At 36.0% G+C, this 19,705-nt stretch overlaps 3 protein-coding genes across 5 annotated transcripts in view; all 3 read left to right on the top strand.

Moving 5' to 3' along the window:
• The first annotated feature begins 557 nt into the window (after window positions 1-557).
• LOC306863317 (uncharacterized protein) lies at window positions 558-10,231 on the top strand. Of its 2 annotated transcripts, none has more exons than XM_079406571.1 (10): window positions 558-644; window positions 1,361-3,077; window positions 3,768-3,852; window positions 4,084-4,150; window positions 4,344-4,434; window positions 6,588-6,719; window positions 7,298-7,387; window positions 7,499-7,642; window positions 7,958-8,142; window positions 8,854-10,231. In XM_079406571.1, exons 2-10 carry the CDS (start codon window positions 1,362-1,364, stop codon window positions 8,999-9,001), a joined length of 2,658 nt encoding a protein of 885 aa, XP_079262697.1. In that variant the 5' UTR covers window positions 558-644; window position 1,361; the 3' UTR covers window positions 9,002-10,231. The 2 variants fall into 2 exon arrangements, 1 of the variants encoding a protein (XP_079262697.1); XR_013783670.1 differs by having other exon boundaries at window positions 561-644; window positions 7,499-7,659; window positions 8,854-9,816.
• A 41-nt stretch (window positions 10,232-10,272) lies between these two features.
• Window positions 10,273-13,991, top strand: LOC306863325 (p21-activated protein kinase-interacting protein 1-like). The gene is made up of 10 exons (XM_079406583.1): window positions 10,273-10,568; window positions 10,802-10,964; window positions 11,099-11,219; window positions 11,656-11,730; window positions 11,909-11,961; window positions 12,130-12,275; window positions 12,436-12,533; window positions 12,686-12,782; window positions 12,926-13,055; window positions 13,680-13,991. The coding sequence occupies exons 1-10, from the start codon at window positions 10,491-10,493 to the stop codon at window positions 13,802-13,804; spliced, it is 1,086 nt and encodes a 361-aa protein (XP_079262709.1). The 5' UTR covers window positions 10,273-10,490; the 3' UTR covers window positions 13,805-13,991.
• A 1,853-nt stretch (window positions 13,992-15,844) lies between these two features.
• Window positions 15,845-19,705, top strand: part of LOC306863324 (guanine nucleotide-binding protein G(s) subunit alpha-like) — a 35,172-nt gene continuing 31,311 nt past the window's right edge. Inside the window, exons 1-2 of one of the 2 annotated variants that reach the window (XM_079406581.1) lie at window positions 15,845-15,938; window positions 16,119-16,555. In XM_079406581.1, the coding sequence (XP_079262707.1) occupies window positions 16,204-16,555 (352 nt within the window). In that variant the 5' untranslated portion in view covers window positions 15,845-15,938; window positions 16,119-16,203. The remainder of the gene's footprint in view (window positions 15,939-16,118; window positions 16,556-19,705) is intronic. The other variant, XM_079406582.1, reaches the window with a different exon arrangement.

Below are 19,705 nucleotides of genomic sequence, written 5' to 3'. Positions count from 1 at the left end.
ATAGCTATCTATCTGTCTGTCTGTCTGTCTGTCTGTCTGTCTGTCTGTCTGTCTATCTATCTATCTATCTATCTATCTATCTATCTATCTATCTATCTATCTATCTATCTATCTATCAATCTATCTACGAATGAATGTATGCATGTATATATTGTAATTTATATGCAACTGTATAGAGTAACTAATAGGTAGTAAAAAAAAAAGCACTATATGTAAAAATATCAAATATTAATTTTAAATAATTATTTAATAGTTATTATTATTACAATTATTAATTTATTATTGATATGTTTATAAAATAAAAAATACATTACATTATTAGAAAATTAGTGTATACATTATGACACACACACACACACACGCACGTAAACATGTATATATATATATTTATTTTTTAATTATTATAATTTTTTTTAATATACGTTAAAACATATTAATAATTTAACATTACAAAGCAATAATAATTTTCTACTTTATAGGTAAATAGTGAAATTATATTTCTATATATCTTCTAGTCCAGTAGGTGTTGTTTAATCGGACGGTAACATGGAATATTCGCCGAAGAAGACTCAGCACCGGAAGTGAGACTAAACTTTGCTCCACACAGCGGAAAACAGCTGTTGTTTAGAAACAGGAAAAGATAGGTAAGTTCGGCACTGTACATTAATACTGCCTTTTTCTACCTGTCATAATAGCTATATGTAAATCTTATTTACTTACTTGTAATCGACAGTAGTGAATGTCGTTGGCTTTATAAGGAGACAGCTAACGGAGTTAGCCAGCTCTGCTAACTTTCTTCTCGTCAGACTGATGAGACACTTGAAAAATATGATTAGTTTATTTAATGCTTTTTATATACTGTTCAAATCATCATAGCATGTTATTATACACTGAAAGTGAGAACAAATAACTCATGTTTACTTCATACTTCTCATCTTTGGAGAAGCAGAGACTCTGATCTGAGCTGTTGACATGTCGATGTGTGTTAAAAACTGAAGATTATATGATTTATGTTGCGTTATTTGAATACACTACGAATATAGATAGTACGGTTATTGTTATTACAGATTGTAGGAGCGTTTATTGTAAGTTAAATGTCAGAAAATTGCCTCAGCTGTCACTTAAGAAATCCGTTCTGATGAATGACAGCTGCTCATTTTCTGTATTTAGTATTTGTGTTAATCTGGTTTTTGTTTCTTTCTGCAAGATTGTTTTATATTTAATTTTATTATTGACCGGTACTTAAATATATTTTACACAAAGATTTGTTTTGAAGCAAACATAATCACATTAATTTATTTAAAAACACAAATTATCGGTTTTGTTCTTGCATGTAACTTGCTTTGTCATTTCTCCCTAGGATGCCTGGGCAGAAAAGAAAGATGTCTTCTTCTGAACCTGAAGTAAAGAAAACAAAGATAGATCAAAGTCTCGTGGAGTCAGATAAAACTCAGATGCCCAAGAAGTCTTTGAGAGGAAGACCTCCAAAAAACAAAGCGTTGGAAACTCAGTCGTCTAAGCAGAAACATCAAGCACAGCCGAGGGAAGAAAACGGAAAACCTGTTCGACGGTCGTCTCGCTTGAAAACGCCACAAAAGAAGGGCACGAGAGGAAGACGACGGAAAGATGAGGGGAAGCCGAAAGTCACTGGAGATAAAAAATCTCAAAATATGTCTGTCTTGAAGAAAGGAAACAAGAAATATGTTTCAAGAGTAAAGAAAGAAAAGCCATCCATCTCTGAAACGATTAAAACAGTCGCAACCGTGTTTCCTGTGCAAATAGAGCACAATTATGGACGATTGCATGACCTTCAAAGTGAGGAGATAACGTTACCCAAACCTGACAAAATCCACGTGGCTAATATAAGCGATCTGCAGTCGCTTCACGAACCTCGAGTGAGCAAAGTCGAAGAGCATAAGGAGCTTCCGACTGACCCTATTGAGAAAATTACAGTGAGTGTGGATGCAAAAGTAGATGTAATGAGCAAATCTCCTCCCCCTCTAGAGGCGCTTTTCAAAGTCATCCAAGAAACCAGCATCACGAAACACTCCTTCGCCGGTAAAGACATTTCCGACATGGATGAGTTAGAAGTCGTGAACACGTGTTCCCTGCAGGACAGCGTAAAAGTGTTTCTCCCGGATTCAGAAGCATTTCTGGATGACGATATTGAGATTGAACATTGTGTGGTGGAGATTGAAACTTATGAGGATTTGGAGGAGGAGGAAACGGTGAAAAAACAAACAGGTGAAGCTGTGACGTGTAAGGAGGTCACTACTTCGCCCTCTTTGCCCCAGGAAAGTGCGACGGACTCCTCGCAAGGGCTTCCTAAAAAGCAGGCCATGAACCCGCAGGCTCGGACGAAGGCACGTCTAGCGGCTTTAGCTGAAGAAAGGGCGGCTGCCGCTAAGAAACCCCAACCTCGACAGCTCAACCTCCTTGCTCTCTGTGAAGAAATCGCAGATGATATTGCATCCGATGCTCCGGGAACTTCAGATGAGAAAAATATTGAGCAACAACAGGAGGCGAGTGAATCTACGGAGGTTTGCGAAACTGAAAAAGAGGAGTCTGAAAATGCCGCTCCCCCCGAAACTTCTAGTGTTGAGACTGATGATTCCAAACCTGAGGATGGTACTCCTAAGAAACGTTTTTTCCTCAGCCAGTTGTCTTTGCCACTCAAGACCCAGGAGAAGAAGAAACTCTCCCGCTATCAGAGGCTCAGGCAGGTGGAGCTTCAGCGGGATAAGTTGACTTGGACCCGTGTTAGGAAGCTTAAGTCGGATCAGGCAAGTCAGGTTGGTTCTTCCGAGGAGACTGACGCTCCATCGGTCTCGCCAAGCCCAGCCACCACTCCTGCACAGGTTCCTGTGCTGGAAAGCGTGCCCAAAGTGGGCTCCAATGAACCCAGGAGGGCACTTCCGGCTCAGGCGCCACCCATGCCTAATGGAATCACCAGCCCCAAACCCAAACCAGTAGTGGAGTATAAACCCTACACTCCCAGACGGAAGTATTCACCAGATGACTTTGAGCTCGATGGTCTTGAAGAGGAGACGAGCAAACCAGTAGCACCCAAAAATGAGGTGAAACATTCATGCAGACACGCATACAGAACCGTTCAAGAGTTTGAGGTCAGTAAGGAGTTAAATGTGCAATGCATTAAAACACATTGCCAAAAAACATTTTTATTTGTTATAATGCAATGCGTGTAACGTGTGTGGGATGCTATACTCTCCTACCAGCCCAGAGGACGAATCCCTGAAGGATTTTCTGAAGGATCATGTGACACTGAAGACTGGATGCTGAAAATTCAGCTTTGATCACAGGAATAAATTACATTTAAAAAAATATTCAATTAGAAAAATAATTTAAATTATAATAATATTTCACAATATTTACTGCATTTTGATCAAGTAAATGCAGCCTTGGTGAGCATAAGAGACTTCTTAAAAAAAAAAAAATCATACATAACTTCAAAATTTTGAATGGTAGAGTAATTTATAAAGTAGGGATTACATCAGAGCCTCATCCCTGATTATTAAACCTCAGCAAATAATTTTGAATTGATACCTTAATGATACCTCAAATTCTACTCAAGGTTGTTGAGGAAGGATGTACTATTTCTTTTCGTTAGCTGTCAGACTTACAATTTATAGTCTTAAATATATTCTACACATTATTTGAATGAAATATATATTCTCTTTATGAAATGTTTTCATGCTTACACTCTAAACAACCACTACAATTGATTACAAAATGTGTCATTCTCACAGGCCAAACCAGAGCAGTCCTCTTCATCGGCTAAAGTGCAGCCCAAACCAGCAGTGGAGAGAAAGCCATGCGTCTCCACTGCTGCAGGTAAACAATATTTGATTCGTCTGTTTTTAAATCAAACACAAAAAAACCTGACTTTTCTCTGTCTTGCAATACTAGTTTCATAATTGCCACTTGTGGATCTTATCTTACCCAGATAATGAATGCGTTAAAGTGTTAAACACATGCTAAAGGAATTATCTTTGGCAGTATGTGTAATAATGCATATCTATTTATTTATTTATTTTACCTACTTTGTGGTGCATGTGTTCACAGATAATAAGCCGAAACTCTCTCCCCAGCAAGAACCTGATCAAAAGACGCAAACAGAAAACAGCGACCGGTAATTCAAAAGACTTTCATTAAAGATTTGAAAAGTAAAAACTACTTTCAGGTCTGTGAAAAAAGAAGAATATCATGTTGAAGTGTCATTTTTTGTTAAAATGCTTTCTCATATCTCAGTTTAATATGCAACTATAAGTAAGTCATTTAGTTTAATTCGCCTGAAAAATCAATTATTTCTGTTATCATTTCAGGGAAAATTCTAGTGTTGAACCTGGAGCAGAACCGAAGAAAGAAGACAAAACCAGTCCCAAACCTGCTAGTACAGCAGCACAGTCCGGCAATGTAAGTCCGTTATATCTAGGGATGCATCGGGCCCGATACTGAGCTCCTGTACTCGTACTCGAAAAAATGCCCCAATACCACACAGCATGTGATAAGTGCTATATTCAGACAAAGAAACGCTGACAACAGAACAACAGACAGCAGAATGGAGTTGCTAGAGATTAAGGATGTCTACGAAGTATATGTATGCAATGAATATAATGTTAAACATTCAGTATTAACGCTTGTGTAGCTGATGTGCGCGATCTGATAAGCAAAGCACGCTGAGTGGATTGAGCGCACGGTGGCGCAGATGCTCAAGCTCGTCGAGTGAATATCCCTTTCTCACAGACATCACTGGAAAGTTTGTAGTTCGGTCTGATATGTCAAAAACAAGTAAGTAGAACAATGCACAAGTTACTTAACAGGGAGGGAGAGAGAGAGAGCACACTTCTGTTGTGTGATTCGCTCACTTAGCATGCATCATTTGGATTAAAACTAAATCTTCAATACAAGACCATTCATAGGGGCATTCACTATAAACATCATTTATTTTCTACCTCAAGCATACACGACTTTCTGGCGAAAGTGAAACTAGCAGCCTGTGTGAAATGAGCTAGGCTGTACTGTACTTGTTCCTCTCATTCTGCACCAGTACAATACGCGCAACGCATATTTTGCTTGCTTCATGAGTGTTTCTGCATTAAATGAGCGGCTTTGGAATGTAAATCGCAGCACGTTTCAGATGAAAAAAAAGCGACTTCTATTTCTGAAAATATCACAGTTAGGAGATTTATAACGAGTGGTTCCCTGCATTATTACAGAAAAACGCATGATTACAGTACTGAGCCGCTGCAATGGAGCAGCTCTAATGCTATTAAATTAAAGATGATGTACCATAAAGCAAAAAAAAATGAACAGTGAAAGTAACAAAAACTTGTAAAATATATTTTAATGGAAATAATTAAGTGTTAAAATAACCGAAGGATATACAGTAAAATCAAAAATGATTCAGTGGGTGCAGGACACTATAGTTCATTTATGAGTTTTGAGCTGTGTAGAGTAGTGATTGTTGTTTGTCTTTTCTCCGATCACAAATGCAGACATGGTAATGTTTACGCGGCGTGATGCAAGGCGTCGCGTAAAAAGACAGTATAAGTCATTATAATCAGTAATTATGTCCCCACTGGATGCAACAAATGCCTCGTTTATAATGGGTTTTATTGATTTTTTGTCGTTGCACCGGGACACGCCATCACAATACGGTAAGGGGCGTAACATTTGCGTCTCATGCTTGAGGTATTCGGCCAATGATAACGCACTGGATAGCTGGCCGATCAGAGCACGCCTCGCTTCTCAGAACGATTAATTTTTATAAAAATCTACGCGTTTTCAGAAAGGCGGAGCATAGAGTTGCAATATGTGGAAAGTAATGTATTTTTTTAACCTTAAACCGCATAAACACATTGCATTGCACCAAATTCACAAAATAATGTTCTTTTTAGCAACGCCATATGACCCCTTTAAGGGGTGGCGCGACAAAGTATTGATAGTTGTGTAAATATTGTCAAACTAACAGCTGTATGAATAATTTTTGGTTGATTGTAATCCATTACATAGCTTTCTATCAAAGTTATCTGACATTATCAAGCTGAATTTGTTCTGACACAGTTTAACTCTGAGTTCTTGTCATATTTTATTACCATTTTCTAAACTATAGTGAATAAACTATGATATTGTGAGAAATGTTGAAGGTGTCTGAATAAATTTTGGTTTGACTGTATCTATTTGATAATTGAAGTTAACCTACTAACTTTATACTCTTTTGGTTTCTGTTCCCAATATTTAAAAAATGTACAAATGCAATGAAAATATCTTTATCGGCAAGTACCAAAAATAAAAGAATCGGTATCGGACGAGTAATGGAAAAAAATGGTATTGGTACATCCCTAGTTATATCCAAACAACCTTTGTGTATTTGTTTAGGTTAATTTATCCCCATCCCCATATGGATTAATTAATCATAATTTCCTTATTTCATTCTGAAGCTTTTTTTAAATTATAGACCTAAATGCAAATACTTGTCAGAAATATTATTATGTTTTGGAATAAACAGTTACACCTAATAAACGAAGACATTAGTATTTGGTGAAGGCTGTTTTTGTGCTTTACAGGATGCTGGTCAGAAGTCATTTGGTGCGGTGACGTGTAACGTGTGTGGGATGCTGTACTCTCCTACCAGCCCAGAGGACGAATCCCAACACCTCCTCTTCCACAACCAGTTCATCAGCGCTGTCAGATATGTGGTGAGTCAAGAGAGAAACTGTTGCGTCCTATACACATACTTATGTTATTCAAAGTTATCTACCATACCATAAAGATGTTGTTTCAGTCAGATCTGTCAGCAGTAAACACAACCTGGAGTGGTTTTATTTCTTTAATGTATTCTTAGAAGATCAGTGTTTAAAAAATAAAAAATAAATGAACACTTACTGTAGAATAAAAAAAAAGATTAAAAAACAAATTAACTACTTCATTACACATTGCACCTAACATTGGAATTAGTAATAATAAATATATTTTTACCCGCGACTCTCAAAAATTGATGTAGAAACAGCATAAAAGGCGGTGTATTATAAATACTTATTCAGTGGCGTTTTTTTCATTCATTTCTGGGATAAAATGAGTAAATATAGCCATTCAACATTACAGTAAAGTTGAAAAATACTTGTCTTCACATAAACATATGATGTGTGTTGTATATAGTGTAAAATTTGAGAGACACAGTTGTGTGTTGCTTAATTTTCATTTTAGGATAGGGGTTACAGTCTCAAAATAACTATATACCCATGTCTCAAAATCATTATTGTTATATCTGTTCCAGGGCTGGAAGAAGGAGAGAATCCTGGGAGAGTATCCTGATGGCAAGATTATTCTTGTTCTCCCTGATGATCCTAAGTACGCACTTAAAAAGGTACTTGTCTCTTCCTCATATCCTTCCATTCACTAGCCCTCAAACTGTCTATTTCAAGCATTCCTGATACATATGATATCTGTTTATAATATTTGTCTGGTTTGATTTGAGGTTGAGGAGATCAGAGAAATGGTGGACAATGACTTGGGCTTCCAGCAAGTGGAGACCAAAGTCCCATCACAGACCAAAACCTTCCTCTTCATTTCAAATGATAAGAAAGTCGCAGGCTGTCTTATCGCCGAGCACATACAAGAGGTCAGCTGAGCATACAGGTGTTTAATAGCATGTTTATAGGTGTATATCTTGCATTTTATCTTTAAATTCATGCATAATTTTTAGAAACCAATAAAAGTGCAGTACTCTAAGCTAATTTAATATTTTACATTATTTAAACCCATTTATCAGAATTCCACTGGTTTTCAATTGGCAGAGAAAATGTGACAAACACGCATATTCCATATAGAGGCTTTTTAACAGCTAATTAAAGTCATTGTAAGGTGCTACGTCTGTATGTAGTGTTCTGCTTAGTTTGTTCTACACCTGATGGTTTTGTTTGGCTGATGTGTGCAGGGATACAGGGTTATAGAGGAGTCCGTGCCGGAGGGTTCAGAAAGAGAGAAGGTCTTGTACGAGCGTCAGAGGGCCTGGTGCTGCTCTACTGTACCTGAGCCGGCGCTCTGTGGCATCAGTCGCATTTGGGTGTTCAGCATGATGAGACGGAGAGGCATCGCCTCACGCATGATCGAGTGCCTCAGGTAAAGGGTTGAATGTTTTTTTATGAGTAAGCCATGAGTAAGCCCTTTATTTATAGCGCTTAATATAATACTGATTGTGCCAAAGCAGCTTTACAGTGTCAACAGGAAAATAGTTTGTCAATAAAGAGTAATTATAACCACAAATGTAATGTGTTATAATTAGTGCTGTCAAACGATTAATCGCATCCAAAATAAAAGTTTTTGTTTACATAATATATATGTGTGTGTACTGTATATTTATTATGTATATATAAATACACATGCATGCATTTATTTCAGAAAAATGTATGTTTATGTATTTATATATAATATAAATTATATGAATATAAATATATACATAGAAATACACATAATTATTTTCAAAATATTTACTGTATGTGTGTATTTATATATACATAATAAATATACACAGTACACACACATATTATGTCTATGTCTGCTAATACATTACTTTCTTGTACTATTGGTCTCTGGAATTGTCAGTCTGCTGTCAACAAAGCTGATTTCATTACTTCCATTACTAGTCATTCAAGGTTAAACCTCATGGCCCTGACAGAGACCTGGATCAAACCAGAGGACAATGTTACACATTTCACATTATTACAGTTTATTTCTGTATTATAAAAATCTGCAGATTTCTACAAATCTTTCTACAGTTTTAAAGTGTTAAATACAATACATTTTTAAATGTTTATTTGTCTTTTTCTCCAGGAATAATTTCATCTATGGGTCTCATCTAAGTAAAGACGAAATTGCCTTCTCCGATCCCACGCCTGACGGCAAACTCTTCGCAACACATTACTGTGGAACCTCTCAGTTTTTGGTCTACAACTTTGTAAGCGGCAATCGCTCAACCTGACAGGATGTGGACATAGAGCTCAGTTTTAAAATACTGACATTTGAGAAGAGGACTGGACTTAGAAGACTTTTTCACCATGCCAAACAGTGCAAAAATGAAGTGAGAGAACAGAAACCGACCTTAGGATGTTTTAAAGGCTCTTTTTGATCAGAGTCTTGGTTTGAATTGGCAAACATTGGCACAGGAGGTATAGGATGCTAAGTTAGACACTGATATCTAACCCTCACGGCCAGTTTGACGTATTTTAATAAGCCTGCAGAGTAGCTGATGCCTGATGCATTGAAAGACATCTAAACTGTTCTCTCAGGTTTAGGTTGCAGCCTATTTTAGGACTCACCGTTTAGTGGAAGCCATGTAGTCCAGCGCACAATTGCAAAATCAGTACAAGTACTTCTTCCTAGAACATATAGGAAGACGTGTGAACTTTTCTACTGTAAGCAATGCCTCGGTGGTGAGGCGACGACTTTTGAATCTCAGGTTGAAAAACATCATGACTTTGTCACCGAAATCTCCCTTTAACCCCTACATCATGTCAGCTATTTTCAAAGAGAGAGTATTTTCCTGATTCAGTGTGTTCATGTGCATTTTAAAGAGGTTTACATGCATGACATTGATAAACGGCAGATGATTTCAAAGAAGTCGCTGGTTTTGCACAACACTGTGCAGAATGAATATGATTCATTTGTTTTTAAAACACAAGTGTAATAATTCAGATTGTTTGCCCGGTCATAGTATTCCATCTCATTTTAATATTTTTTAGAATGATTTTATGTATGTATATGTATTTTGATTGAATTATATTAATTTACTCATGGTAATGACTACAGGTGGATCTTTCTTAAGCTTCACTAGCAGGACAAAGGCTTAAAATCCCTCGAGTTGTTCTTTTATAAAATAATACAGTTTAGTTCTCTGAAGCTAAAAATGATAGAAGCCAGATGATTGAGTTGATTTTATATATTAGGGAATTGCGTAATTTATAAATTGGGATATTTGATCATTCTTTACAAACAGTGAAGAAGCTTACATTTGTTACTCATACAATTTACTTTTAACCTTATAGTAGAAAACAAATTCAAAGTCAGTGCAAAGGAGCGTTAAAATGGGCTGAATTTGTATTGATAGTGATTATTTTATTTGATCACTTTTTCAATTTAAAAAGTGTAATCATGTATCTACATATGTTGTTGTTTTCCCTGTTTTTCTAACTTTTTAAAAAAAAATCCTATTAATTTGGACCCCTGACGTTTATTTTGATAGGAACTCTTATTATGCAATATAGCGCTTCCGGTGGGCATTACAGACGCGATCACGCATGTTTCTCTACACGTTGTTGTGGGCATTAGAAAAAGTAGTTTACGTTAAAAAAGGCTTTAGTCTTTTTGTAATATATACCGTATAACAAATTTATTAACATAATTACATATTAATGAGGGACAGCGCGTCATCTGTGTCCTAAAGGCTGTGGAACACGTGTTTTATAGTCAGCATGGGGGATCAAGTTGAGTTGGTCGCTGGCTGTTATGAGCAGATAGTGTTTGGATATCGACTGTGCCCTGGTGACAAGGTAATTATCATTTTTCAAAACTTTTATTCTGTTAATTGATAGAATCTTACTTTGTTTTCATAGTGAATATTAAATGTGTCTTGGTTTCAGTCTGCATTTGCATTACAATTTTGATATTAGTCCATATTTAAACTTTCATAATTTTACAATTATGCTATAATAACTTACTCTAATAATAATTTAGACTGTACTTTAAATATGATCTGAATTAAAAACCATTGTGTCTATTTTAGGAGTGGACAATTGAGGCCAACTTTAGCCATCATGCACACACAGCATCACTGACTGCAGTTTCATCCAGTGATCAGTTCATAGCCACTGGAAGCAAAGATGAAACCATTCAGCTCTATGACGTGAGCAAGAAAACTGAACATGGGGCTTTGTTGCATCATGATGGTGAGGACATGTCAGGGTATTTTGGTTTCTGATTGGACTTAAAGAGAGTCTGCATCACTGAGATTTCATCTTCATGTGTTGATTCATATACCGTGTCATAAAGCATATAAATTGAGAGCTCACCTTCTCGGCAGGTACTATCTCATGTCTGGAGTTTTACGGCACGTCCCATTTACTCAGCGGAGGACAAGACGGGCTCATCTGTGTGTGGGGCACCAAAAACTGGGAATGTTTAAAATCCATCAAAGCTCATAAGTAAGTTATCAGAAATACACACAAAATATGCTACTATCCAAAACTTTTTGATATAAATGAGTGGTTTTATTTAACGAGAGTGTATTAAATTGATTAAAAGTGACAGCAAAGACATTTATAATGTCACACAAGAATTGTTTCAAACAAATGCTGTTATTTTGGACATTTTATTAATCAAAGAATCCTGAAAAAAATAAATCACGGTTTTTAACATTGATGATAACAATAAATGTTTCTTGTGCAGCAAATCAGCAATTCGTGATTTCTGAAGGATCATGTGACACTGAAAATTCAGCTTTGGTCACAAGAATAAATTACATATTAAAAAATATATGCAAATACAAAACTTGGATTTGTAATATTATTTCACAATATTACTGTATTTTTATTTTAACGTTAAAAAAATCATAACGACCACAAGTGTTTATTTGTTTAGGGGTCATGTTACTTCACTGTCCGTACACCCTTCTGGAAGACTCGCACTCTCTGTCGGAACAGACAAAACTCTGCGGCAAGTACACAGATGTTTATATGAATATCAAAAATTCTGGTCAGATTGTTAAACTGTGAATCAGTTTGAATTAATTTTAGTGTTGGTGATTGGTAATGAATATCATTGGGTTTGGTTTTGTTTGTTGTTCAACAAAAACGATAGTTTTAATGACCAAATGTAATTGCTCTTATTGCAGAACATGGAATCTTATTGATGGACGTTCAGCTTTCATCAAGAATATCAAACAGAGTAAGTGAGATTATAATACAAAAACTTTCTGATTCTGTATTTTCTTTGTTTTTCCTTCTTTTATAAATTATTGTATTATATTGAGAAAGTCAAACTTCTCAGTTAAATCAAAGCTCAATAAAAAAAATATTTTGTATAAGATGAGCAGTGTGTAATAATGTTTTGTAGATGCAGAGATCGTCTTGTGGTCACCAGATGGAGATCAGTATGCGGTGGTTGCGGATGATCAAGTGGACATTTACGTTCTGAAATCTGCCACAATTATTGGATCCATTGCATTTACAAAAAGGATTTCATGTCTGAAGTTTCTGAAGGTGAACAGTCTTATTGTTGTCTGTTAACAGATATGTCTATTCAATCAGTTCTAGTTTGCAATTGAAATTTTGCTTCCTTGGTTTGTCAAATGTAATATGAGCAATTTATTATACTGAAAAGAAGTCATATTCCAGTCTCCTTTCTCCATGTCTCCTCAAGAACACACTCTTGGCTGTGGGAGGAGATGATGAGAGCGTGCGTATTTATGACGTGACCTCACAGAAGTGTGTCTGTGAGTTTGAAGCACACGAGAACAGGTGTGACCACCACTTTTTAACCTTTCATTAAGGGTGCATCTCATCTGTCCTGTCATCAAAATCGTTCTAGTGCATTGAATTTCTCAGAATGCATTGTGAAATGAGTGAGATCTGCCAGATTGCCGTGCTTATTTAATGTTTTTTTTCCCCAGAGTAAAAGCCATTGAGAGCTTCATGAAGGATGATTTTTGTGTCCTTGTTACGGCATCAAACGATGGATTCATTAAGTTGTGGAAGCTCAATCTTGAGGTATTGTGTATCTTCCTTGCACAAGTGTTTTGTTGTTGTTTTTAGCCGTCAGCTGAGCTATTTCATACATTAAAAAAATTATTTTGGCTCGATGGTTTCATTTTGATTGATCAGTATTTTATGCTCACTCTTTCCTCATACAGAACCTGGGGACTCCTTCCCTGCTTGGCCAGGTGAACACCACTGCCAGACTCACCTGTCTTTCCATTTGGAAACCTGGTGAAGCGAAAGAGGCGATTGCAGATCAATCTGCCCAGCCTGAAACTTCTAAAGGTGTGGTTACGTTTAGGGTTTCTGCGCATTTTCACAGGTGAAATCCAGTTGTTTCAATAGGAATCCATCCTAGTAGGAATTTCAAGATTTTGCAATGGGTTCAAGTTGGTCACACATTTTTTGAAAGCTGCTTTGTTTGAAAGTGACTTCTGTGTGAGCTTGACAATAGACCTATAGCTGAAATTTCATTAATGCGATCTCTCCTTAAAAGGATAATTCACCCAAAAATGAAAAGTCATCATTTACTCACCCTCAATTCATTCCAAACCTGTATGAGTTTCTTCTGTTGAACACAAAAGAAGATATTTAGAAGAATGCTGGTAACCAAACTGTTGCTGGTTGCCATTGACTGTCATTATTTTCCATTCTATGGAAGTCAATGGCTACCGGCAGCTGTCTGGTTACCAACATTCTTCTAAATATCTTCTTTTGTGTTCAACAGAAGAAACTCATACAGGTTTGGAACAAGGTGAAGGTGAGTAAATGATGACTTTTCAATGAATTTTTGGGTGAACAATTCCTTTAAGAGTATGTCCAAAACAAAATCCAGAGTGCTGTGCGATTTAAATTAGTTATAATTACTTATTATTATCGTATTAATATCTATATATGTTCTCAAAACAGCTGTTGCGGAGCCCTCGAAGCCAGCTAAAGGTAAAAGAGTGAGGCTACCAGGAGAAGAGGTGATTCTAGAAGAAAGCAGCTCCACAAAACAAGGAAAAAAGAAGAAAAAACCGAAAGTGCAATAAACAGTTTTATTGAAATCAAGCGGTGTTCTATTATTTACATTTCCTGTCTTTGTCATATAGCTGAGTGATTTGCAATGCATTTATCAACACCTTTTAAATTCCAGCTAAATGAACTAAATTTCTGCATTTGTTTTAGTGCTGTCAAAGCCATTAATTGTATCCAAAATAAAAGTTTGTTTACATAATATACGTGTGTTTATGTATATTTGTATATGTAAATATACACACATATATATTTAGGAAATATTTACATGTATAAATACATATATATATCAGGGGCGTAGCCATCATTTCAGAAGTGAGGGGGACAGAAATGTAATATATATATATATATATATGTGTTTTTTTTTTTAATGTTTCTTCTGCTCACCAAGCCTGCATTTATTTAATCCAAAATACAGTTTTACGATGTACAACTGCTTTCTATTTGAATATATTTGAAAATGTAATCCTGTGATCAAAGCTGAATTTTCAGCATCATTACTCCAGGCTTCAGAGTCACATGATCCTTCAGAAATCAGTCTAATATACTGATGTGCTGCTCAAGAAACCTTTTTAAATTATTTAAAACAGTTGAGTATTTTTTTTTCCAGGATTCTTTGATGAATAGAAAGATCCAAAGATCAGCATTTATCTGAAATAAAAAGCTTTTGTAACATTATACACTATATCATTCAAAAGTGTGGAGTCAGTATATTATTTTATTTTGGAAAAGAAATTAATAGTTTTATTTAGCAAGGATGGTTTAAATTGATCAAAAGTGATTTATAATGTTACAAAAGAGTTCTATTTCACATAAATGTTCTGCTGTCTTCAACATCATCATAATAATAAATGTTTTTTTTAGCAGCAAATCAGAATATTAGAATGATTTCTGAAAGATGGTTTGACTGGAGTAATTTACATTTTAAAATATATTCAAATAGAAAAGAGTTATTTTAAATAGTGAAAATATTTTAAAATGGTACTGTTTTGCTGTAGGCCTACTTTGGATCAAATAAATCCAGGCTTTCTGAGCAGAAGAGACTTCTGCAAAAAACATTACAAATCTTTTGACTGGCAACTTTATTTTTTTCTCGTATTTCTAGCTTTTAATTGTTTTAGAAACCAGATATACACTGCTGGACAATAACCAGTAATAATGATTTGTTTATATACTACAAACACTTTTTTTGTTCCATGAGGCAGAATAGTTTTTATACTGTAATGAATGCTATGTCAATTAGCACTGCATTGATCATATACTTTGTTTATTACCTGGAGATGACCTGAAAAACACAAATAAACCATATATCGTTTTATATATTTTTTTCTGTTTTCATCCATTTCATATTTTAGGAATTTGATGGTGCAATTTTCTGCACGAGAGCGCCCTCCTCGAGTCTGAATGAACACACACTCATCTCGCCTTATTCTGGGTCCGAATAAAACATCAGGTCTATCCGGTCTCTTTGAATATATAGATACATATATATACGATTTATATTATAATTGAAAATATATATTGCCATTACATATATTTCTTAAATATACACAGCACACACACGTATATTATATAAACAAACTTTTATTTTGGATCCGTTTAATGGATTTGACAGCACTAATTTATTTATTTGTCTCTAAATCTGAAGTCTATAAATCTCACCTGCACAGGTGGACGTTTATTTTGAAGATTGCTTGTGTGCAGTGTTTCAGGAAGTTCAAAAGTGGAGATAATTTAGCTTTTTTTCTACCAACCACCAGGCGTTTTTGTTTTATTAAGGTTTAGTTACATGGCTGTTGACTGGTTTGGTTATGGTTATGGTTATGCGGCTTTAATAACGATAGGAGGTATTGTTGGTTATGCTAAAGCAGGTAAGATCTCATTCATGCGTCTTTAGTATTCTGCTTTAGTTTTGGAGTAGCTAGTATGTGTAAAACACGTTTAAAATATTTCAGTATTAATTCAAATGCTGATTTTGTTTTTGTTAACGCACCTTTACCTGAACTTTACCGGAACTTCCTAATATGGTCAGATGTCTCATGTTCCTGCTTCCTGCTGCAGGTAGTTTTATCTCTGGCTGCTGGGCTGATCTTTGGCATTGCAGCATTTGTTGGTGCTTATCACATGTCAAAGATATCTGGGTTTCACTGGGTAAGTCACTGTTTCTAAAAGTTATATACAAGATATATATACACAAGATATATACACACACACACACACACACACACACACACACACACACACACACACACACACACACACACATACAATATATTAAAATGAACAAATCTCATACATTAATGACATTAATGGGATTTGTTTTTATATCAGTCTGCGTCCCCGCTTGTTTGGGGACCTCAGTGGATCCATTTCCAACACTAACTCGTAGTCAGATCACCAGCCTCCGGATCCCGGGATGATGATGATGCTGTCGTGCGTCCGGGGCTCCAGGCAGCGCGACGAGGACTCTGGGGGGAACAGCGGGAAGACATCATCCACCTCCCCTTTGCGCGCCGGGGACGCCGGGGAGCTTCGCCGTGGCGACGCGGACAGAGCGCTCATCCAGAACGGAGGAGGAGGAGGAGGAAAGAGGAGGCTACAGCTGCTCCAGACTCCCAGCAGCGCCCAGAAACACAAGAACTGGGACAAACTGGTGGTGGAAGAAAAGGAGGCCGAGAAGGAGGCCAAGAAAGTCAGTAAGAACATTGACAGGGCCTTGAAGGAACTCAAACGGGAATATAAGCAGACGCATCGGCTGCTGCTCTTAGGTGGGTGATGCTGCCGTGCTTACTATATGTTGGCTCTCTTCTTATTATTATTATTATTGTCGTGTTATTGAAAATGAGTGGGCATTGACGTGATATAGCCGTGCTAAAATGAATGCTAGCATATACTTGAAAGATTAATATATTCTCAGTATATTCGTAACGACTCCTAATACACTTGTAGAGGTTAATTAATGATAATTTTAATGACCGATACTGATTATTTTAATGATTGCATTTTATACCAGTATGCTGGTTTTATTTCTGCTTTTGACACATAACTAAATTATTAGACTACAACAATAAAACATGATGAACTATGGATATTTTCATAAAAGTAAATATAATAATAATTACATTTTTGACTAAATCAATTATGAAAAAGTGGAATGTTTCAAAACAATGAAACAATGTCCAGGCTTCAAAAAAAAGAAAGAACCATACATTATTTTATGTTATCTATTTATATGTATTATTTGCTGTTTTGAGCCTTTACATAAAATAAAAATTGAAAAATAATTCTAAAAAGTATATTATTCCCCTTCCATAGATAATTAATGGATCTGCTGATGATGTAAGTGAGCAAGATATCAGAAAATAAAACTGAGCTCATATAGTTTTTTTCAGCCAGGACATGATGCTTTGATAAGATACTAAGTCATAGTAAAAGAATCTATTACTTTGACCTCTGGGATGCTGACAACTCACACTAATATCATGATAGTCTAAGTCTTTTAGTTTAATGCTGGAAACCAGCTATAGACAACCTGCTGAACTACACAACACACTATACAGAAACATACTTAACAGTATCATATTAAATAAGTACCTAATTTGATTCTATACAGCTGTTTTAAATGCTGCAAAAGCATTTTCCTTTATCTCAAGATCAGTTTTCCAGATATGTATGTTGCTAAGTGATGTCTGTGCTGATTGTATACTGAAACAATTTGTGTGGATACGTGTTTCCAAAGGCATGAGTCATTAGGACTAAAGGTATTAGATTTACTGTCGATTGATTTCATTCATTTATTGTCCATTGCTACTGATAACACTATGAATTGGCTGACTTCTTAATCCACACTGGGAATTTACAGTTGTTCCATAATCCTTCATGCTGCTTTATCAAAAGAAAAAGAAAAACAGTGGCCTTAAAGGAATGGTTTACCCAAAAAACGAACATTTGCTGAAAAATAACTTACTCTTATGCCATCCTAGATGTAGATGATATTTCTTCTTCATGGGAACAGATTTGGAGAAATTTACATCACTTGCTCACCAACTGTATCATCTGCAGTGAATGGGTGCCGTCAGAATGAGAGTCCAAACATCACAATAATCCACAAGTAATGCACACAACTCCAGTCCATCAGTTAACGTCTTGTGAAGCGAAAAGCGGTGTGTTTATAAGAAACCAATGCATCAAGACTTTTTCATTTAAACCGTTGCTTCTGCCGAAAAAAATTACAGACGCATATTTTCAGCAGAAGCAACAATATAAATTTTTGGGTGAACTGTTCTTCTAATCTGACCAAAATTAGAATCCAGCAATGATGTTGGAGCTATTAATAAAGAAAGAGCAAATTTGCACTGTTTACTGGCACATGGCTCAGTTGAACTCTGGCATAGTTGGCCAAAGACAAACACAGCTCTTTATGCGCTTATATTTTTCCATTTTTAATTTCATATATTTCTTTTCTTTTATTAATCTAAGAAAGTCTGGTTTTACAGTAGTGTTATGAAATTGAAATTACATGAAGGCTGATTAAACAACCTTGGCTGCAGATGTTGTCAGTTTTTAGAAATTGATAATAGAATTATAAAGAGAGAAGTCATCCAAGATGTGGCTTATAAATGAACTTGAATAGAGTTATCTTGAAGCTTTATGGTACAGTTATTTTTAGTTCAGAAGAATGATACATCCTTGGGAATGTCTTTGTACAAGTTGTACTGTAACTACTTAAATATGTGGCATATCAAGTAGTAGATAACACAGCCCTAAAGCGAATATCATTTCCTTTTAATAACGGTAACAGGTATTTTTGCCCATTGGCTATTATTAAATAACATGTCTTGTTGCTTGTATTTAATGAAAGCTCAAAAATAGCCTATTTTAAGTGACCTATATTAAAATATAGCACATGCTTTGTCTATTTTAATGGATGCCTCCCTCACTCGTGAATAGCCAAAAGATGTGTTTAGCGCCTTCTATAAGTGTTGAATAGCTTGATTATAGTTGTACCATATAGGGAATCCTTTTGGGGCAAAACCAAGAGGTTGCCATGCTTCCACAGACGTTGGCATTGTTCCTTTCTGTAGCATTGCAATGTGAAGTGTATGTGGTCTGTAAACTGAACTTTGTCACCCTGTAAATAGGTTTTATCATTTACTGAACATGTACTTTGGCTCTAGCGTGGCCCTAACTGCATATGGCTAGCTAATTGTAATGGTAGCATTATGCAATATGCTCTGTTGTTTTGAAAGATTCATCTGAAAAGTAATTCAGTAATTCAGACACTAATTCAGACCTTCAAACTGAGCACAAGTTTTATTCATTGTTTTTAAAAGATTTAAAAAATGAATAAAACTTCTACAGAATTATTTCTGTATGAACAATACTTCACATGATGCAGCTGCAATGTTGAAATACTGTTGGTCTGATTTCGTTGTTTTCCAGACCTAAAGTAGTCGTGTCACAGATCAGCCAGGCTCATTCCCCTCCCAATCACAAATCACTCCTTCACCGGAGTATTAATTGCACACACCTGCACTTCATCAGCTCCCTCATCAATCTGCACATAAAAGCACACACCTCACACCAGATCATTGTCCGATCTCGTTTCCTTTCGAAGTGGACTGATGCTACTACAGCTAATAACCTGTGTACTCACCTTGATCTCCTACTTACCCCCTGTCTCATCTTCAGCGTGTTCTTCACAGCTCTACTCCATCGTCTGTGTCTCCAAGGATCTCCACGAGTGTGTCTCCCCTGTCCAGGATTGTGAGGTGTGTGCTCTGTCTCACCTATCCACGAGTTCCTGTGAAAGCAAAGGATATTCCATTATCACCCTCATCGTACTACTATACCTGTTCCTTGAACTTGTTACTCACATCCATCAGCAAACCACTGACTCCACCGATTGCAATAAAACT

The sequence above is a fragment of the Barbus barbus genome (assembly GCF_936440315.1).
Source record: "Barbus barbus genome assembly, chromosome: 44".
Taxonomy (NCBI): Eukaryota; Metazoa; Chordata; class Actinopteri; order Cypriniformes; family Cyprinidae; genus Barbus; species Barbus barbus.
The sequence above is the reverse complement of the archived record's forward strand: the minus strand, read 5'-3'. Positions and strand labels throughout refer to the sequence as shown.